Below are 22,967 nucleotides of genomic sequence, written 5' to 3' on the forward strand. Positions count from 1 at the left end.
ATGACTCTCTGCAGAACACACAGAGATAAACCTTTGTATGGTCCTGATAGGCACTTTTAGTAAACAAAGAGCCTAGACTGCTTCTCTGTGTGTGATTACAACAAATCACTGCGCCAGAGGTGGATCGCTAAAAAGCAGTTTAATAAACCATTAGCTCTTTGGGTGAACGCATTTCTTCCTCCACTGAGTTTGATGCATGGATTTCCGCCTGGCCCATGCGGAACCATATGTATGTGAGAGCTAATGACTATGATTAAGGAAGCCTGGATTAAGTCTCGCTGTGGTTCATGACACATGCATACTTGCACACAGACACACACAAACTGAAATCCTGCCCTGTGATGTGTAAATTTGGAGAAAACCTAAAAAAAACAGATAACATCAACAACATTGTGTGCTACCTAATTAAAACCTAAAATACATGCAATGGGTTTTCCACAAAATAGTGCTAAATGACACAGATTACATACATTACACAAATGATTGTAACCAACTCATCACTCATGTTAATGGAGGCGGCCTCTGGGATAAACAACTATCTTGACAACGTGGGTGTGCTAATTTCGCACCCAATCTTCAGCGAGGGTACACTCAAATTGTGAGATTTTTTTCCCCCTTAAACAAATCACATCCAAACAGCACAGTTAATGTCTGATACAAATATCTTTTGACCTAAAGCTAATCCCAAGAGTGGTGCTATTACTTCTCGCGTGTTGCACTTAAACAAAAGGAGCATTTCTAAAGGATTTCCAGAGATTCCGAAAATCACAGTTTTTAAAGCCACTCTGATGCTTCTGTACATTTTGTGCTGGCTACTCTCCAAAGGTGATTCATTGTAACAGAGTAGTTTTTTTCACTGCATAACATCCGTCATTACAGAAAAACAAAAGAGAAGAACAAAAAATTACTGATAATAAGGGGGCTCCTCTTTGGGGACATTTTGGTCTTTATGAACTGACAGCAGGGAAATGCTCAATCCCTTAATACAGAGCAAGTGCACAACCTAAAGAATACCGTGCCATTTGTCTTTGGAAGACTAACAAATTATCTCCTGTGTGGAGCAGGAAAATCACCCAGTAATTCTGCTCTCATGGGGCTACGAGGTAAGCCCTCTAGTCAGATAAAATTAGGCTCAAATGTCTGGACAAGTTACAGTAACAGTGACCACCTCGCCTAGAGGAAATAAATCAGCTAGCCACATGGGTAGTCACTGAGGGAGACTAGAGAAGGGCAACAGGTGGCTGTCAACTTAGAGAGAAAGAGGGTCATCATCCACTTAGAGAAGAGAAGCAGGTCTGTCTGCCACTCCCCAGGCTGCACTAAGCTAAGCCAAGCACCAGCAGGAGGAGAGAATGAGGTAAAGCTAGTTCAGAGTGGTGTGTGGACAAGGTTCAGCCACATTTTCCCAGGGACAGCCATGTTCAGTCTGTGACCTGTTAAATCAGGCAAAGACTGGAACTGTCTTTTAGGTATCCAGCATTATAAAATGGCAGCGGATCTCCCAACAATATTATTCACAATAGGAATTAAGCAATGTTTGACAAGCCTGTTAATAGATTATATGATAGGTTTACTGTATCAGTTACATAATTATACTGTCAAGACCATCAAAGGGAATTTTCCTTTGTAATCGACATGTGCAAACTAGACCTTATGAAATATAAGCAAAAGCTGTCTCTCTCTTGTGTTCCACCAATAGTTTAATGAGCTGCCATGAGAGAGCACTGTCAGTAAAAGAGCCACTGGTGTTTCCAAACCTTTGTATTACATGTTACGCATCAGCATGTAGAATAAAAACCCAGAAATGACTATCAGAGATATTTCTCAGATCATAGTGACTTCTCTCAAATGAAAAATGTCTGGGCCTTTAGTTTACTTCTACTGCATTAGAGAAAAACGTCCAAATCCTGACAATTTACAGCATAATAGCTTTTCCAGGCATTGGGTTATTTTTATGCTTGAAGCCTGCAGAAGAGGCACTGTCTTTGTGTGAGAACGTGTGCTCCTTCACATTCTGCTACTGACAACCATGGTGTTCTTTGCTATCAAATCCTACAAGTCACTGGAAAATTACTTTACGAGGGCTTGCGAATCAGTTTCTTACATTAAACATGCATTAAACAAGGTAGCAAAACAATTAACACCTATTTATCAGTTACATCTTGCCTGAAAGATGCAGGAAAAGTAAACTCAGAACAGAAATCTAAGCCAAAATCAGTGTACATTGTAGTTAGTAAAAGCTTAGGCGGTTTGCTTCCTCAGTTTAATCAAAAGCCAATCTCTGATGGGTGCATTTGTGTGTGTGTGTGTGTGTGTGTGTGTGTGTGTGCGCGTGCGTGCGTGTGTGTGTGTGTGTTTGCACGCATGCCACGTGCATGCATTTTTGCATATGTTTTCACTCAGCCCTTTGTGCTAGTTCCTTCACATTACTCAAAGACACCAGGAGGCCCAATAAAACAAAGTGACAGAACACAGTAACTCCAGAAACATAAAATGTTTTCAGTCTCTGCTCGGTGCCAGTGCTGTTTTTTAGAGTGTTGATTCTCGCTCAAATTAAGATTCTAGGCTGTATCCCAAAACTGCCACTGTGCAAGTTCAACAAGGGTCTCAATAAAAAACACTGGTAATAGAGGTAATTAAAGCTCAGACGTCACTGGTGATACAAGCTGAAAAAGACAAATTGGCCATCATAAAGTGAGATGTGACAAATGTACACTTTGCATTACTGAACAGTTTGTTACCCACCAATGCAGGCGTGAACCCTGACGGATAGCTGTGTACGAAGAATAATGCCGTGCTTCTTGCCTCTCCTGCGAAGAAACAAAAATGACAAATGGAGAGAAAGAAAAGCGTTACTTGGACATTAAACCATACGTGATTATATACATATGTCTGTGTGTATTTATATGTGAGTGTGAGGGCTGGTACACATGCAAATGTATCAAGATAAAGAAACAAAATGTCTCTGTCTGTGTAGCTACTGTGCAGAGGTGCAAAATGATCTTCAAGATTTATTCCTTTACCAGAAATTATACTCTTCACCCTTTTCCAAACCCTTCTATATTTTCATTCTGAACACAACAGGGGAAAGGTCTCCAAAGGTAAAAATGAAGGATGGGAGCAGCTCAGAGGTCAGCTCCGCCCCGTGTTAATGGAGATATGCCAAGACCCTATCACCATCCTGTCAACTGCTTACAATGTCTGAATGACAATCCAAAACAAAGACGACAACAATGCAGCCCAGTTCTATTCAGTCTAGAAAGTGAATGTGACAGCAGTGTAGTCTGTGGTCATACAAAGGATAATTTGGCTACTAAGAAGCCCACTCCCTCATTTGTGTACAAAGTATGATGTAAAACTAGGCTTTTTAAAGGATAAGGCTGGCAGTCTGCCTCAAGCTCAGTCATTACTGCTGAAAATGCAGACCTTTAGGTGTTTAAAAGGTGGTAAACACATATGTGTTTTTTTTTTGTTTGTTTTTTTAAAGGCTGGGCACTGCAGTTTAACTATTTAATTTATAGAACAACTAATTTCTGGGGACAATTGTTCATTATAATACAAATGTGCTGTGTTAGTGAGTATTTATGTATAAGACAGTGTAGCCTACTTATCTTGTGCAACAGTGTGGCACAACTAAAGTGTTTGCAATAATGGATCTCTATGGAGATAAGAAAGTACACCATCGCATGCAGTCACTACATGTTAGTGGGATTGTTGACGAAGAGGAAAATACAGAATACTATCAGTCTTATCCTTTTATGTGTTTTTCGTCAGGTCATAATTACACATTCCCGCCTCTGTTTGTACCGCAAATGTGAACAAACCTACAAAATTAGAAAATATATGAATGAGATTTAGTTATCTCAATTAATTTGACAGAAAAAGCTCTTTCTAATCCCAAGCTCTGAATGTTGGTGGTGGGGACCACTCTTTTTGGATCCGTGATGGTGCTTTTAACCTCCCGGCAGGCTAAAGCAGCATACAAACAAACCCAGTGGACACAACTGTGGACAACAGCACAGCAGGTAGAGTTGCTCAACAACCCCCCTCCTAATTTCAGCTCTCTGACAAATGGGCTTTTATGCTGCCTGCACAATGGCTGTGTGATTGCCGAGACTGGCACAGCGCCAGCAACAGATTGTTACTCTTAGTGACAATCAGGCAGCAATGGGTCTGACAGAGGGAGAAAAAGTCTATCGGCACAGAAGGCAGATGATACTGATGCCTCACAATAAACAAGCAGCGTTACTGCTCCACACGCCCCGACCAGTCAGCGGGAGGCTGCACTGAGGCTGCACACAGATTACATGGCAGGGGAGGTCTGTGTATGCTCACTGTTTATCAAATATAATATCCAGCAGCATGCAGAGGTGACACAGGAGCAACATCTGTCAGCATGGACCTTCGCTGGTGAGATGAGACTGCAAACAGGAACTTAATCCTCTGTGATGCTGTTGAGGCAAATGGGTAACCAGAGCCATTTTTGTCACGAACGTCTGCTTTCTCTCTGCTTGGCTGCAACAGTATCCCTGAGCTTAACCAAGACCTGAGGCTACACAGGCCAACATGCTCATTATCAAATTAAACAAACGTGCATGGAATATAAGTGAGGTTTTCAGGCCCCCCCATATCACCAATTAAACATGAAAATTGGACACTCCTACAGACAGTGCTGCAGGCCTGTGCAGAGTCCATAGTTACAGAAATAATCATAACTATAAAGAATGTCAGCCAAATAACAAATTGGCTACATGTTGGGATATAATGTCTCCTGAATGCTCTGGTCCTCCTTTGGTCTAATGTTCTTCTGTGCCAGAATGTTCTGGTTTCTTCCAGTGGTGGTGCTGTATAATCAACTTCAGCCAAGCTCCTACTAAATCTGATTCATCATGTTCAACATCATGCCTCTGAAATACATTTGTTGCTACCATTTCAATAACCATGACTATTGTTAATAATCTAAAAAAAATACCTGACTGAGAAAAAAAACTAAAATAAATGCGTCAATTACCCAAAACAATTACTTCTTACTTACGTTTTACGTACTAACCATTACTCAAGGTAATTGGTCGAAATTAGATGGCTTTATAAAAGATTAAATGGAAACATATGGCCATTTTATTCACTCTGTGCAAGAAAAGAAGCAGTGCTCTATAAATCTTTAATTTAATAGCATCAATCTGATATTCATCATCACGACTTTGCCTATCAAATGTTACAAACTAGAATGCAGCTGTGGAAACGCAACAACTAAGAATACCTCCCGATTAGATACCACACATTGTTCTTCTATTCTATTTTCTATTCATCTCCATTCTCCTCATCACTGCTCTGTTGTATAGCACCCTCATAAATTTCTTATCGTCTTAATCCTAATACCCAGAGCAGCAGCAACTGGACGAGTGGATGCCTGCCTGCTCCATGCTCTCTAGCTTTATCTAAGGGAGCATTACTGGCACTGTTTATAAACCAACACAAAATGTGTACCCACAGAACTTGAACACACATAGTGGGAATACAGTAAAGCCAGTACTTCTCCTCGAAAGACCAATTAATGCCAGACAAGAAGGCCCCACAGAGGTCTACTGACTCAGCACTTCTTCATGAACACTCCTGCATCAGAGTCTAGAGTCTAGAGGAGGACCTATAGTGCCTGAGTGAGCCAGGGGGGGTAAGGAGGCTGAGGAATCACACTGAGTAGACTGAGACTGAGTACATGGTTCATTTCCCTCTGCGAGGCTGCTTCACTAACCACTGACCAGGCCTCACACTCTCATACACACAACCTCATACACATGCACGCTGAACAATCACCAAGCTGTTCTATTCTGTTGATAATACCAGTAAACTGCTCCGCCAACACAGAGGGGACAACTGGTGTTTTATTTCCCTCCTTGAAGTCTAGGCTGAACTGTGTTTGACAATTCCTCTGCTTCTTTTCAAATGCCTTTTCTCCTCAAATGAAAATCTTGTGTGCTGCGACCGTCTACGAAATAATGTCCAAGTGGCTCAGAAAAAAATGAAAATAATGAAAGCGGAGCTGTCCTAAGAGAGATGAAAGGATATGATGAGAATAGTTGAGGCCTACAGAGTAAGAACAGTTGGATTTTAAAATGCCTGACTTCTAACCGGTTGTCGAACACATCAAGAACACTCAATAAAACCAAGAAAGACATATTCAGCACAAAATTGGCCTTTCAGAAGTGCTTTATATGCACCAGCGCAGTCAAATGCCAAAATGTGTCTTCTTCTGTGTTGTATGCCAGCTACACATTTCACATGCTGAATCAATTATGGAGTCAATAACAGCACTTCATGTTATCTTCTAAAGACAAGCCAGGGAATATGTCCTTGAGGACTTACAACTTAACTAATCATCTGCCAATCAATGTTACATATTTGAGCAAAAGCAACATGGAGCCCCACATGTGCCTCTGCACATTATTTCAATACAGCATTTTTCCTACAACATCAGACCCAGGTTTCCCTGAAATGCTGCTACAGCCTTGCTCAATCCATGTAATCCACAAAAATATTCAAGAGTTATAAATGTCTCTAAGCACATGTCAGGCCATCTGATCCTTACTACATCCCCCATACGCCATCTCAGCTCAGGGCCTACAAATGCAGGGACATATGTGTATGGGATTAATCAATCTATCACAGCTACAGACCTAAATGACACACTGACTACCTAAAACTGTGCAGATACGTCTGAGCACATGTCTGGGCTATGTGGTCAGTTTATAACTTGAAGTGAGACTCTATCAGAGATGGGACGAGGGATTTATGAGTCACAATCTCCTATAGCTGAGCTTCAAACACGGTGTGGAAGTGATTATGGCCCTTAAGCTCCCATGACATGGATATATCCTGGCTCTGCCGCACTCTGTCAGAGGATCATACTTTAATCTGTTTGTAAAGACACTAGGTATGACACAGGCGCCTCAGGAATGTAACCTGTCATTAATATCAATTACAGATGGATTGGATGGCCAATGATCAGGGGAGTTCAGGAACTCAGGCAGCATAAGAATACACTATTTTTCCTCTTTCCAAGGGTAGGTGGCTGGGCTCAAAGCAAAAATAATAAAAGCACAATTTTGCTTGTTAGCTGGAGTTGGTGCAGTGGTGTTACTTTGACATCAACTTGTAAAATGCAGGAAAAAAAAATCTGGGAAATACTCAAATTCTTTTCTCTAGGTTAAATCTTTTGGAGTTGGAGGCTGCTGTTGACAGATTTTATGCAGTAAAAGGACGGTGAAAACAAAAATAAAATCGAACAACTAAAGGTGAAATGCTTCATCAGACCTTTTATTAGCTCAATAACCATCATATCAACAACACCAAGCAGTGGGGGATGTAATCTTGGGCACATCAGCACCATAAAAAGCCAGCAAGCAGAACTGCCCTATTTTTACAAAATAATTGGCTAACCACCTTCACCCCCAGCCTCCTCAGACAACCCTGTGTGGGTTTAATGACACACATCCATACCAGCCTGTGCCAGCTGGCACGACGCGGGCCCTGGCAGGCTCGGTCTTTGACGAGAGAAGAAGTGGACCACTTTAACCTCACAGCTCTCAATAGCCTCCCATAAGCTCCTAACAATTTCAGATGGAACTGGGAAAGGACAGCACTCTCAACGTCCAATAGAAACACCAAGCCAGAGAGCAGCTTATGAATTCCAAGTTAGACAAATAAATCCATACATGTTTGTGGTCCAGCCGACCAGGGACTCTCATGCCAACCTTTGGTTTGTGATCATCTAAAGAGGGCGGCATACGAATGATGTATCAACATACTCCACAGTACATGAAAAAACATATGGAGTCAATAAAGTAACTGGCCAAAGAAAGTGTCCGAAACAGAAATGAGACTAACACAATTTTAAACCTCTCTCTTCTTCATCCAGGTCTAGGAGTTAAGTCAGGAGAAAGCCTCATTTAACTGCATATTACAGGGAAACAATACAGCTAAATTAGAACCTGAGAGTTGTATAGTGGTGTGTATGTAATTGTAGTTTGGCCACCCCTAATGAGAGCACTGAGGTAACATTCAATAGAGATGAGGGTGATTACTCATGAGACATGTCTACACCTCATAAGTGGTTTAGATGACGCCACTGCTGCCACTGGGCCAGGGAGGCCAGGTATTTTAAGGGACACGAATGGATGAATGCCATGGAAACTCTGAGGCATTTAGTCTGTAACAAAAAAGGGCACTAATCCCCCCACAGATCTGATAAAATATATCAAGGATTAACTTTAACATTATATGACTAAGAACAACATTACAGATGCATTTCTTCTTGTTTTTCTTATATAGGATAAATATTATAATTTAGCAACAGGTACGACTGACATATCAGCTAAAAATATTATATATATACTGAGCCAATGAGATTGTTGAAGTATTCAGCGACTGATTCACAGGGGAATCAGTGAAGCTAATAACTGATATACAATTTAAACGTCTTTTTCCTGTAAATCTCACAGTGCTGAAAGACTTCTGAAATTGAGAGTCCCTCAGGTGAGGTACAACCTGTCTCCTCAGCTCCTCGACAGACCTTAACCACCCTCTGAGAGCGGCTTTTGAGCAGGAGAGCACAATCAAGCGAGGCCCGGAAAAAGGGATTATTTCACTAATTCATCCTGGAACGAAATGGGTATCATTATGATTCAAATCACTGTAATAGAATCAAATTAGGCTCAGGAATACAGATCAAGCAGGATATAATACGTATCCCTGTGGCCAAGGATTTAAATACTGCATCTTTTCCCTTATATCGCCCCTAAATGTTTTTGTGTGTCTCTCCTCAAAAAAACAGTAATCCCAGTGCACTGATTAGGTCTGACAGCTAAAGCAGAGAAACGTATTTGGGGTGGTTTTAAAAGCCTGATTGTTGTAATCAAAAAACTTTCAAGTCAGTTTCTAATGAATAATATATTTTTTATTTGTGGCTCATAGAAGCTAATTTGACCACAACAACCCGAACAATCTAAACCTCATCAAAGCCTGGCAAGTAACATACATACATCATCAACCTGCAAGGCAGTGCCAGTCTTTCTTGTGTTTTCAATCTGAGCTGCTCTGGCACAAGTCCCAGCTGCACCTTTTGAAGTGATTTTAAAGAATATATGACCAACTTTGTTTAAATGGGTACCTACATTTCTTTCAGTGTTTTTCATTTCAGCATGTTGTGTATGTGCAGTTGTTTGCTTTTGATGTTTGTTATAGTGAAAGAAACGCTAAGGGAGAGACAGAGACGGGTGATCGTTATCTTACCCTCCTTCCTCCTGAAATCCCTCCAGTTCATCTCTCTGCTCTGCCAGGGTGGACTCCAAGTCCAGGTAGCTTCCATTATGGGACAGCTGAAGGGCACAGTCATCGGGCTAGATGGGAAGAAACCACAGTTAAACACCGAATCCTCTGGAGATCATGCCATTTTTATACTTCACACATGTAAAGAACGCTGAACATTAAGTAAGTAGGAAGTGTTTATGGTCAGTCGATGCTGGGGAACCAAAGGCCTGTTGTACTTGATACTGCTCTGAGCTGATCAGATCAGAACACACATCTGCTGTGCAATTTAAAAACAGGCAGATTTGGAAGCTCAGTCCCCTTGTTACAACTATGACCATGTATGATATCAAAATGAGACGAAGTAAGCCTTTCCAGACAATGCGAGGGAGACAATATATGCAGGACTTTCATTTTAAAAATGGCAGAAAGGCTCTTGAGGTTGCCTTGCGGCTTCTGTGAAACAAAAGGGTGTCTGTGTTTCAAGCAATATTATATATATTTTTGGCAACATCAGTTGCAACAACAATAGCTCACGTTTATTGTTTGAAGAGAAGAAGAAGAAAAAAAACACTTATTTTTAGTTGTGTTGTATACAAAACACAACTGTGTTCTTTTTTTTATGGGTGAATGGGCAAACGCACATTGTACTTCAGGTTTATGTCTAGTCTGCACTGGCCCATAGAAAGTTATTTTATCAGCTCCTGTCAGCGCTCTACAATGACAAGCAGAGCAGGGTTGGAGAGAAGTCATGCAGACTTGGAGCAGTTTGGCAGTCTGGTGCCTCTTATCTGTCTGCTCTCCTTGTCTGATAAACTATCATCACACAAAATGATTTTGCAGAGGAGGTATGATTTGTCTGGTCTTGAATGGTTGTCATCAGCTGACTGCGGTCAAGGAGACGAGGAATTAGTGTCTGTTCGCTTGTCTGGCTGACCTCCGAATTGGAGATATTAACCTATTTATATTCAGAGTCTGTCAGCTCCACAGGACAGCGGCTCCAGCGGTGAAACAGAGGACAGGAAAACAAATACCATTGCAAGAGGGCAAACATATGACTTCAGTAGCGAGAGCGGCACTGCTCTGCTCCATCAACAGTCAGTGTGTCTAAAGCAACAACATATTGTACAGTCCACAAATATACTGAACTCAGTACATTTGTCTTCTCTTGTAAGCCCACAGAGGGTTTTTTTTTTTTTTTTTTTTTTTTAAAAGGTAGCAAAGGCTGTGATGCACTGCACAAATGAGTATTTACACATCCCAAATAAGCAGACAGCAAGAACTGTTGCAACGCATACATGTAAACATATTTGAAACATGTAAAACCATGTGCTTTTTAAATTATTTCGGGTTTTGCCAGGTCTGATGCAGTGCAATTTCCTCCAACATATGACAGTAACTTAATTGAACGTGAAGGGAAAAGGCTGGGAAAGACATCATGGATCTGATGGCTTTGATCTGTCGAGCCACTCTGTTTGTATTACTGCACTGCAGCACTCAAGGACTGTGTCATATTTGAGAACTGAAACAAAACATGTGGTTGGTGAGTATAACTCTCACTCTTACTCCAACTCTCTCTCAGACTCCAAGCTGTCTTGTTTGCTTTCCATGCATGGTAAACCAAAAGATTATTGGTGATATAATAGTTGTAGAGATTAAAGGGATGAACAGCTTCATTTTGAGAGGACACGAGCGATGAGGCAGAGCCCAAGGCCGATGTAGTCAACATACACCAAAAACTTCAATAAGACATTGACGAATCTAAGTCAGATAGTTAGTTCTCCGAGTGAGGCAGACTGAGAGGTGGAGACAGACAGATACAGAGAGAAAGGGAGACAGGGAGACAGAGAAGAAGAACAAACAAACAAAGCTATACTGTACACAGGCAGTGGAGCAAAGCAAGTGCTTCTCCAGATTACAGGACAGATTCTGGACTGACAGGAAATCCAGGAATAAGAGCCAAAGTTAGGCCCACTATTTTTATGCCGATGGACTGAAATGCCTTTAAAAGTAATGGGCGTGACAGTAACGTGAAATGTAGCACAAAGGAGAAGACACACTATATCACATATACTGAATTAAATACGCTGGGCCCTACATGATCTGTGAGACATGGAACTAAATCAAGGAAAACTTGTTTTATTCAATGTTTGGTTTTTTTCCCCATGAAGAGTCTCCCCCTAATGCACCGTCTCACTTTAAGGCAAGTTATCCTCAATGGCCTAAATGTACGTCGATCAATGTATTTGAAAATCTGAGTTTTCTGTTTTCTAGCCACCATTATACACTGTATAAAAAGGAAGTGGATATAGATTCTGGGTCTGAAAAGTGAAGTCAATGCTGAAGCGACTAAAACCTCCAATGGACAGCAGAGGACGACTCTGCCGGCTGCAAAATGAAGTGCGATTGTGTGGAAGTCTATGAGAAAATGAATGACCCAATCTCTCACTGGATTTATTTACCTCAGTAAACCCTTTCTAAATGAGTTCATGGTCCCAATCGCTAATTTCAAATCTTTTTCGTTCCAGCATGATGTGCATTTTGTAAATGATGGTCCAATTTAAAATAAAAAGACGCTAAAGCAGGGCATGCTTTAGGGAGCAAAATGAAGCGGGTCACACCTAAACCTAACCAATTAGAGGCAGGATCAGTACTTCTGGTTCTAAAACCACAATGCCAAACAGACGATATATCTTACGCCAAGGAAAAAATAAGATATTTTTCAAGTGTAAAATTGTGTTAATTGACAAATGAAAGTTTGTTTAATCATTACAGTGCATTGTTTTAGTATTTGTTTTTCCTACTCTTTTCATTCACTTTACATTGTGTAGTTCTTTAAACTATACTTTAAGTACTGTTGAAGTTTGTGGATTGGATAAAAGGGCTAAAGAAATGTTTGTTCTCTTTCAGCTTTACGCTCTGTATCACAACCTGAAATAGACAAAACATTGGGCTGAATTTGCAGCAGTAACTAGTAATTAGCCAACTGTGGAACCGAGAAATGCTCTTTCCCACTCAAGGTTTTGACTCGCAGACCAAAAGTGAAAAAAACAAAACAGTCAAAGTGAACTATGCAAGTCTGCCATTAATCAGTCCCCATCTGTACATCCATCTACTCATTCATGTATTCACACATCCACCCTCTAACCAGTGTCACTTTAGGCTCTCATTATATAATCAACATGCATTACTGTTTACAGGTCTTGCCATGTATAACCATGCCAGGCTGTTGTAAATAAATGGCCCTTAATCCGGGAACAGCGTTAACAGATTATCAGTAGCAGAGGCTTCCTTAACTGTCCCCCACCCAGGACTTGAACCCATGGTGGCTCTGTGATGGCCAAGTCCAGAGAAGAAACCACAAGTGCTCTGCTCACACACTGAGGTCTGGCCTCTCCCTTCAACCACCATACTGTGGTCCACTGACCAGGGAGGCAGTTAAGGCAGAAAGGGCTAAAAATAAACACCATGCAATTTCCAATTAAAAACTGCTATCTCATTCCAAATGTCTTTGTATTCCACAGGGAGAGACATCTGGTATGAGATAGCATATACAGTGTGCAAGTCAATAGCCTAATAACAACAACACTGTCTTTTGCATGGTGGTGTGCAAATGCTAACTCCGTATTAGCCAACCTTACACATTCATATCCGTAAACTACAACATACTCTTAATACTTTAAGATCTTTAAGTTTGTTAAAGATGGTATTCATGATCCTTGTCCGAAGACAAGTGATTTAAAACAGTAATCTAACATTTCTGTCAAGCATGCAGAGGATGAGTCTATCCGCGGACGCAGCATTCTTCTGAAAGGAGCCCTCTGCTGTGACAACCTTCCAAAATGGAGAGACCAGCAAAACCTCAACTCTGCATAACAATGTGTAAAAGAATTCAAAGGAGCTCTGACAGGCACGAAGGAGGAACCTGTATTTTACAGCATTTAACATAACTTCTCATTATGGGACTCTGCAATTTCTTAGGGGGGGAAAAAATGCAGGAAAACAACTGGCCCAAAAATTGAAATTGGGAAAGTGAGAGTCCATTCTCCAAGACTTAGCCACATTTTCCCTCCCTTGATTTCTGCTGTGCAGTCTGATGCTAGGCCTCAAGGCCACCAGGCCACAAACTACAAAACACTGACAGAGAGGAACACATGTGAGGGACTATTGACCTATTGATCTGTGCTGACATTACCAGAAGATTTGGAAAAACTCCAGGAGATTTTGAACAGCATACACATTTCGTCATCTGACAGGGACAATATATTATTCATAGCAAAACCAATGTGCTGAGTCAGGCAATGACTAGTCGTACTCTCCATCCACAGGAGCAGCAGAAAAGCTTGTTTATGACTGAGAGGCTACAGCTATACATGGTATGGATGAATGCTGGTGTCTGACCTCCTTAATATATAAATATATATATACATAAACCATGGTCATAATATCTTTTGATGTTTAAACCTTACAAAACAGTTACTCCAAACTGAGACCTGACTCCACACAACAGCATTGCTTAGGTGCCATCCTACGAACAAAACGTATAAACAACAACCACGCCACATGTACAGATCTCGCCTCTTGAGACTGCAGACTGAAACTGACAGGAACAGCCCAGAGACAGCATATGCTAGCTGTTTTCAGTCCCTCGGCACCATGTGTTTGCAGCATGCTATTTATATCAGATTGACCTGCACCATAGAGACGAGGCTCAAAGACAACAGGTTTGTTGTTGAAGGTATTTACAGGGCCACACCACAGTCACTTCAAATTACTGAGGGTGTGAGTTAGAGGCTCAGATGTAGTCACACGGTCATGTCATCCACCAGACTGATATTTGTTATGAAACGCACAAGGGCTGCTCCCTGAAGGTGCTGCTAACCACCAGCAGCCATGTGACCAAATGTCTGTAACCAGGCGCTGCAGAGCCTACCGCTGGTACTCCCTCTCTGTCTAGTTTGCGGTCCAGCTGGCCTCCTGCTAAACTGAGTCCAGTCGACTGTGCAAAGTACATCAGCTCTTTGTTTGTGTTTTTAATTCTGCCCGCTTCCCTCTCGTCTCTCAAACAGTGGAAAGCGTTCCCATCCCATCCTGCTGGTCAGACTGAGTGGGCTGCAGAATGAGAGCCAGGCTTGTGGTGATCCACAGCATCCTGAGACTTCCGTGACTTATCTCACCAGCTCTACTCAAACAAGATGGAGTACCATTGATCTGACAGAATGAAGAAAGACCCTAATTAACTTTCTATTTATGCGACTTTCAAACCAGACTGTGATGAATGCTCAATAAAAAGACTAGACCTCAGATGCCATGGCCCCTCTGCTTTGTTTGAATTTAAAGGTCAGTAGATGAGGCCTTTTGAAAATGTGTTTGGATGCACATTGTCTAATCAGAAGGCATAATCAGGGATCTCTCAAGTGATATAGTCCTCAGAGGCCTCTAAAAGAAAAAAGAAAAAGACTACAAAATGGGCTTCAGGTTTGCATTATTTGTCACTGCCTTTCTGTGGGAACCTTAAACAGGGTAAAAACACCATACAAACCAGGAACATTGTGTTACTTTGAGCTGCTTAAAGTTGGCTGTGAAGTCGTGGACTATGAGAGGTCCACCTTCTGCAACCAAGACAATGTGTATTGTTTCACCTATTCAGACACTTTGGAATAAATGAGGCCAATGTGATGCAGCTGACCAACACAACAACATCAGAGGTACAGCAAAATGCTTCTGCTTTTGACCGATGAAATGACACAATGTGCCGTAAAGGTAAGATGTCAAAGTACAAAATGATGAAAAAAACATGTTTCATTTATCTAAACATGACAGCTTTTCACATGGATTCAGGAGTTGGGTTGAAATCAGACGGCTTTAAATTAAAATCCCCAGATTTAGGACAATCCGGGTGGGGAATTACCCTCATCCATCCCAACAACTGACCAACTGGCCATCTGACCCGACCTGCTCTAATTAGTGCTGAGTAGTGACAATAGCAGAGGTGGTTTCCTACATGGACTTCAAGCCTGCCTATTCACTATACCACAAACGAAAAGTATGTTTATTTTCCATGAAATACTTTAAATTCCTTTCAGCTCTTCACAGTTAAGACGAACTAAAAATTAGGAATAACTTAAAATTATAAAGTCAAACAATCGTATCACCTATGCATTGTCTGTTTCTTATATGTTTGTTTCATTTCTCTTTCGCAAAATAATACACTAATAATTTTGTTAAATTGTGAAAGATCTCCCCAAGTCTCAGTAATGAATAGTATGAAAAGCAGGTTACACTGAGGGGGATTACTGTTGTGGTTAAGGTAAACATTAACAGATGCCTGCCTTCCTTCAGTCAAACATTTGGGTGTCTACTCCACTCCAATATCACCTACAACCCACCAAATATCCCATAAAGTCATATTATCAGCTGTTCTTACTGACACTGCAAGCACTCAGTGTTTGAATGTTGATGCTCCATCAGCACCACAGACCAACAAACTGCCTCAAGTCACTGATTCAATCAACAGCCCATTAGGTTTGTTTGGTGGTAACTCCATCAACATGCTCAGGCTAATTATTAATCTGGCACTTTGTTGGTGTTCATTTCTCACTACGCTCATTTTTAAAAGCATAAACAAAATATAATGAAGAGATTAAAAAGTACACTGCATACCTTCTGTGGAGCTTTTAGTAGCCTGTGGACTCCAGCAATCTGATTTATCAGAGGAATATCTTCCCTGAAAGTGTACAGAGGAGGTCTGGTAGGCTCGGGGAAATTGGTGCTGTTAAATGGATCAGTATCATCTAAGAACTGCACCCTGCAAATAAACGTAGCCATGATGGATCCATGCAAAGAGATTTCAGCTCATGAAAATAGTGGATGGGACACCACAGCCTCTGACAGACAGACAGGCAGGCAAGCAGGCAGGCAGGGAGCCCCCCGGACAGCGGACTACCGACAGGTCTTCTGCAGTAGCACAATCCTGCACCCTCTGTTATCCTTGGACCTTCTCCATTCGCTTCACGCAGCGCGGACGACCCGGGACAGAGCAGACCTGGAACAGTGCAGAAGTAAAGATCCAGCGCACCTCGATGAGAGATGGGGTTTAGTCAGGGCGATGTGGAAATGAGCGGGGCGGCGGTATCCAAGGGCATTGCGGGTGTCTGAGGTGCTGAGGCAGACTGCGGACGGGACTGCTGCACTCGGTGCCTGCTCTCAGAGAGCGATGGGAAGCGGCTCCCTCCTCAAGCACTAAACTCTGCCAGGGGACGCAGCAGCCAGACCTCAGCCGGCCGACACGGCTCATATTACAGGCGCGATGGCGGCCTCTAGTGGCGACCGTGAGAAGTACAGGAGAGACTCTGCACTGAAGCTGGCGGTGACTCAGCCACACGAGCAGGACACAACCACTCAATGCTGTCTAATACTCCAACACATTGTAGATAAGAAATAATATATGTAATTTGGCATTGAAAAGCTGTTATAAACTATTAATAACTTTTTAATAGCACACCACAATGCAGCTGGATAAAAATATAAGGCCATTTTAAAGTGTGTATTAATGTATTTAACTAAACGTCTCCTGTGAAGCAGCCATAAAATTCATCTGCCGATGAAAGACATCAGTGACAGCTATGTAACTTTTTTTTTTCCCAAGGTCAACAACCTTCAGCCTGTCTCAATTCGATTAATTCTTTAACCATTTTTAAACCTCCCTGTGAATGATTTGTACATGCAAATAAACCGTTTCTGTGCTTTGTAAACAGTGTTAAGATCTGTTAATGTGTGTATGCTAATATATCATTATAGCTACGTCACTGTGTTTTTAACACTAATACTGAGGAGCTCTAATTAATACATAATGTAACAGTACAAATAAAACCAAACTATCAGCATGGCTAGTTTAGGGATGGTATTCTTTTATATCTTTGCTATTTAACATGATGATACCTGATTTTCTGTCACTATACCAAAATGACTCCTTTTCTGGTCATAAAGTACAAATGTTTGATACCCAGCCCTAGTCTACATACTGCAACACTTCCTGTAAGCGACACCTTCAGTTTTTGTAATTTGGGTGACACATTAAATCCCATAAAACTCTGTGCACCAACCCCTGCACATCTGATAAGACACTCGTTAACTGTGTGTTTTTGCTCAGCTTCCGCTGCAAACGCTGCACATCCTTGCTGACACCACAGACTATAGTCAATCTATTACAGAGGTCCAGTACTCGCTGTACAATCTCAAGGTCTGAGCCACAATTTACATTCCAGCATCGACCGGTGCAAAACTGCGTGTCTACAATACTACAGTGTTTGACAGATCATGAAGTTAAAGCTCTCCAATCCGGGCCTGGAGGACAGGATATTGTCCCATCAGCAGCTGGACAAGCTGGAGGAGGAAGAGGCTGGAGACAGACCAAAATGGGACAACAAGGCCCAGTACATGCTGACCTGTGTGGGGTTCTGTGTGGGACTTGGAAATGTGTGGCGCTTCCCCTATCTGTGTCAGAGCCATGGAGGAGGCAAGTGATGCTTTAAAAGTTTACTGCACTTATTCCATATTTGAGTATTTACAATACCACTGTGTGAGCACAACCAATACTAATAATTCAGACCTCATTATATCCAGTCCAGAGTACTGGAAGAGTACAGGCACATTAGCTATACTCTGCTATGTCATTGTTATATTGGAAGCTGTTGGTCATGGATGTTTTTTTCATCCTTAGCTACTAATTCATTTTATGAGCATATTTTTTACTTTTACATTGTTCTTCTGTGTGTGAATAAATTGTTGGCTTTATGTTTGCACACTCTCTTGCCAAAATGTTCCCCTTCGGCCACATAAAATTAAGCTGAGCTGCAGTTGCGCATTGCTGGTTATGAAGACGCTTACGTAGCAGTGGACACCTTTCAGCAAGTTAACTATTCAACGACTAACATCACGAGACCACCGATACAGTAATGACTGTATCTTAAATGTCTGTAAACAAATTAATATAGGAAGCAGCTTGAATTTCACTCAGCAGTGTAGACCCAAAACGGGAGCTTGTAACTGATCTGTTCAGGTGTGAAATTTTATGCCCTTCCACAGAAAATCCTCGTAATGTGCCTTGAGTGGATTGTATATTGCATTATAAACCTAACTCCACTCACTGTCTAGGTGTTAAAATATATTATTTTCTGTTGAATAATATATTTTTTCCTTGTCTTCAAAAATGTCTTACTCAGCTCTTGAATTTTTTTTAGATTTCAAGATCAGTCCATGGTGAATTCAAAGATATAGAAAATAGATTAATTGTCACCATGACACCATTAACAGTTATATTGCTTTTTTTCTCCAGGTGCATTTATGATACCATTTCTAATCCTCCTGGTTCTTGAAGGAATCCCACTGCTGCATCTTGAGTTTGCCATTGGTCAACGTTTAAGGAGAGGCAGTTTGGGAGTGTGGGCTACAATTCATCCTTGTTTGACAGGCATTGGTAAGAAATATTTTGCATAATGTTTTGCTACAACTCTTGGAAAAGTGCCTTAAAAGAACCCCTTTTAAAATATTCATTGGCAGGTATTGCATCTATGTGCGTGTCTCTGACAATCAGTCTCTACTACAACACCATCATTGCATGGATTCTGTGGTACCTCTTCAACTCATTTCAGCAGCCTCTGCCTTGGAGTCAGTGTCCCATAAATGGCAATTTAACAGGTAGTCTCACAGCCGGCACTGTCTCTATGCAGAACAGAAAAATGAAGTTTTAAACTCGTGATTTTGGCTTAGTGACACACGTTGTTGCCAACTCCTGTCAGGTGCCGTCTCAGAGTGTGAGAGAAGCTCCCCTGTGGATTATTTCTGGTACAGGGAGACCCTGAACACAACTCCAACGATTGAGGAGGATGGCGGCCTGCAGTGGTGGATGCTGTTATGTCATGTTTGTTCATGGTCTCTGCTCTATATCTGCATCATTCGCGGTATTGAGACCACTGGGAAGGTACAGCATATTTCTTATTACAGTTAAAGACGTGGTTTTAACTCAGCTAAATGATGATTATGTGAATTTTCCCAAGGCTGTGTATGTGACTTCGACCCTCCCCTATGTGGTGCTGACAATATTTCTGATCAGAGGATTGACCCTGAGAGGATCTTTGGATGGACTAAAGTTTCTCTTTACGCCAGATGTAAGTTACATTTCTTTTTAAAGCAATTTTAAGGAATCAGAGTGGTATAACGTTTTTTTTCTGAGACATTTGTAGAGGCAAAACATTACGATTAAATTTTTCAATAAAATAACAGACAAATATATTTGTTTGGTATTTTAATTCTCTGGATAGACCTCAGCTGTAATTCCTCCTTAAGGTACCATACACTTTAGCCCATGCAGACTAATAACCAGTTGTGCAACAATTGTCTACTACACTAAACCTTCCAGTTAGCAGAGCTGGCAAAGCCATCAACGTGGCTTGATGCGGGTGCTCAAGTTTTCTATTCCTTCTCTCTGGCTTTTGGAGGTCTTATTTCTTTCTCCAGCTACAATTCAGTGCAGTAAGTCTGATTATTTTTATTTATTTATTTATTCTTTTAACTTGAATAATTTCAAGTTGCACTGTAAGGTAAATAAAATTAAAATTGCATTTTTCCTGTAGTAACAACTGTGAACAGGATGCAGTGATCATCTCTATCATCAATGGTATCACCTCCGTCTTTGCTGCAACGGTCATTTACACCATTATTGGCTTCAGAGCAACAGAGAGATTTGACAATTGTCTTTCTGGGTACATTTATCATTTTTTAATTACACATTTTAGCAGCTGTATTTTCTTCTTCAGCAATACATCCCCTGGGAAAACTTGTTTAACCTAAGAAATTTTGTGTTTTAGAAACATCATGGCTTTACTAAATGTGTTTGATCTTGCTGAGGGCGACATCAATGATGGCAACTACAAACAGGTTGTCCAACGGCTTAATGAAACATACCCTGAGGTTATTCAAGAGCTCGATCTACAGACCTGCAACTTAGATACATTTCTCAGTGAGGTAAGATTCAGCATGTCAGCAGGTCGGGTGTGATTATTTATGCACAAGGACAGCAGCTACAATTTCAGTGGAAAATTAACAAATATTCTTGTTTTCAATTGATCTCTACTGAGCTTTGTTATAACACTGTGTGTGTCTAGGGAGTTGAAGGAACTGGTTTAGCCTTCATTGTGTTTACTGAGGCTATCACCAAGATGCCCCTCTCACCAGTCTGGGCCATCCTCTTCTTCATAATGCTCTTCTGTCTCGGCCTGTCCTCCATGTTTGGTAACATTGAGGGAGTTCTAGTGCCACTGCAAGACCTCAAAGTTTTCCCTAAGACATGGCCAAAAGAGGTCGTCACAGGTAACGCCCACATCTTTTCTCTCATTTTACATTACTAAGGATTTCTGACATATTTTAATCAATTTTTGCTGTCCTTCAGGTGTGACGTGCATGTTCTGCTGTATGGTGGGTCTGATATTTCTCCAAGGCTCTGGGAACTATTGGCTGTCACTCTTTGACACCTATGGAGGATCCATTCCTCTGCTAGTGGTTGCGTTCTGCGAGATGGTCTCAGTGGTGTACATATATGGGATAGACAGGTGATATTAAAATATAAATGTGTTTGTATATATGCATGAATCTGTTCACGTCTTTTGAAATACTTGGTCTGCTCATGCTATTCGAAGTTATCAGTGAATTATTTATTGCTGTGTGATGAAGCCAAAGACAGTTTTCCATGTTGTGGACAATTAGGACAACAAGCTAAGAAAATAAGTTGCGACCTGTAACACAATAAGCACTTCTGTGGACATACTGGATGTGAACAACATAATAATATTTTTGATAATGCTGTTTGATTTGGACATAGATATTGTTTATCTTAAACACATCTGTGATGGTTAATCTCTTAACACAGTGGTTTAACAGCATCTCAATGATGACAGACACCTGGAACCTACTTCCTCTACAAGCAAATGCACCTTCTACCATCCTAAACCTGGAGATTTCATATAATCACTCCCGTTAAAGTGTCTACATCCCATTGACAGCCCTGTGTGTGTCTCTCTCTGTACTCCTAGGTTCAATGATGACATTAAGTTCATGATTGGACACAAACCCAACTTCTTCTGGCAGGCATCATGGAGAGTCATCAGCCCGCTCATTATGCTTTTCATCTTGGTCTTTTACTTGATCACTAAAGTTTCCGAAAAGCTCCTTTACAAAGCCTGGGATCCTGAATCGGTAGATATGAAATGATCTTGAGATGATCCTCCTATAACTGTGGATATTGATCATTCCAACATAATGTCATGTACTTAAATGTTGCATTTTCTCTCCATCTGTGCAGGAGGACTTCCCCACACTGGAGGTAAAGCTATATCCAGTCTGGATCTATGTGATCATCTTTATATTAGCAGGGATACCCAGTATCGCTGTACCTTTAGTTGCAGTCTGGAAATGTTTAAAGACAAAGAAGCGGGAAAAGTCACCTCTCTATAATATCTCTGACAAAATTCAAATGAACAATGAAATCAAAATATCCCCAGCCTAATCTTTGGCAGAAAATTCAAAATTTTCTTTTTCTTTTTTTGATTCTAATCACAGACAATAAAACAATACATGAGAGGATATAGCATAGCTTACTGATTTTAAAAAAGGAGGCAGAACTTCTCTGAACACTCTGAAGTGGAACTTGCCATGCCAACTGTGGCAGCATGTAAAGCTCTAACGTCTTAGCAGAGAATCAGACAACAATATGAACACATTAAAATTTCATGCAAAATTTCAAAAAACAAAGTTAGATAACATTTTGTCTTTGCTTTAAGACCTGTCTGTTTCCTGTTATTCAAATGTTTCTTCCACCACTGTAGCTTACTGGCTTACTCTACTATCATTAATGTAACAAGTGCTAATCTGGTCTCTGTAACATCTGTTTCTTGCCATCCAATGGAGTGGATGGCAAGGAAACTGTCCGAGAGCCATATAATGAAGGTACACTCATCTGTCCAGCTGGGGTCACTATTGTGACGTGTTAACAGTGAGGAGTGCTCGAGTAGTGAATTACATAGTGATTAAATCAGCTGCATACTGTTATTTTGAACCCCTTGGTTTCTGCAATTGCCTGTAAACTGTGAACTGAAGTACACTATGTGTGCTTTATGACTAATGTACTTGACTGATGCAGCATAGAAATTCAGTACAAGGCATTTTGAATAGAGTTAATTGTGATTAAGGAATCCTATACACACTAAATATTTCATTTCTAATGTAAGTGGTGTTTGGTAATTTCTTCTGACTGAAATAACTGAGACTGTAAGCAAACAACAGTAATGTAAACTGTATCATTTAACAAATTAAACAGGCATGTGCACTATCAAAGTTTTACTCTCTGGGTTTTTCTGTTTATGCTGCGTTGCATTACAATCAACTGTTACCGCCTCTGTTATCACCATCATATCATGCTGCTTTACACAAGAGCTTTTTATGAAACAAATAAGCCACATTGTTCCCACAGTTCCCAAGAGCCAACAAGAAAAAAAAGAGACTGATAAAGCAAATGCCGCCTCTTCGTCTCCTGATATAAGCAGGTAACAAGTGACTGGGGCCTCCTCCTCTCTTCAGGCAAACTAGCAGAGAAGTCGGACAAAAAAGAA

General features: G+C 41.0%; 2 protein-coding genes across 2 annotated transcripts in view; one reads left to right on the forward strand and one right to left on the reverse strand.

The window, feature by feature from the left end:
• Positions 1-16,131, reverse strand: part of fhod3b (formin homology 2 domain containing 3b) — an 88,308-nt gene extending 72,177 nt beyond the window's left edge. Inside the window, exons 1-4 of the mRNA XM_070835619.1 lie at positions 15,967-16,131; positions 9,289-9,395; positions 8,579-8,581; positions 2,746-2,810 (exon numbers count right to left, since the gene is read on the reverse strand). Of these exons, the coding sequence (XP_070691720.1) occupies positions 2,746-2,810; positions 8,579-8,581; positions 9,289-9,395; positions 15,967-16,131 (340 nt within the window). The remainder of the gene's footprint in view (positions 1-2,745; positions 2,811-8,578; positions 8,582-9,288; positions 9,396-15,966) is intronic.
• A 1,491-nt stretch (positions 16,132-17,622) lies between these two features.
• slc6a19b (solute carrier family 6 member 19b) lies at positions 17,623-22,541 on the forward strand. Its single transcript, XM_070834693.1, has 12 exons — positions 17,623-17,821; positions 18,641-18,781; positions 18,865-19,002; positions 19,104-19,285; positions 19,362-19,476; positions 19,728-19,836; positions 19,938-20,066; positions 20,172-20,328; positions 20,469-20,673; positions 20,753-20,912; positions 21,393-21,555; positions 21,662-22,541. The coding sequence occupies exons 1-12, from the start codon at positions 17,623-17,625 to the stop codon at positions 21,863-21,865; spliced, it is 1,902 nt and encodes a 633-aa protein (XP_070690794.1). The 3' UTR covers positions 21,866-22,541.
• The last annotated feature ends 426 nt before the right edge of the window (positions 22,542-22,967 follow it).

This window comes from Pempheris klunzingeri, chromosome 8, assembly GCF_042242105.1.
Source record: "Pempheris klunzingeri isolate RE-2024b chromosome 8, fPemKlu1.hap1, whole genome shotgun sequence".
NCBI lineage: Eukaryota > Metazoa > Chordata > Actinopteri > Acropomatiformes > Pempheridae > Pempheris > Pempheris klunzingeri.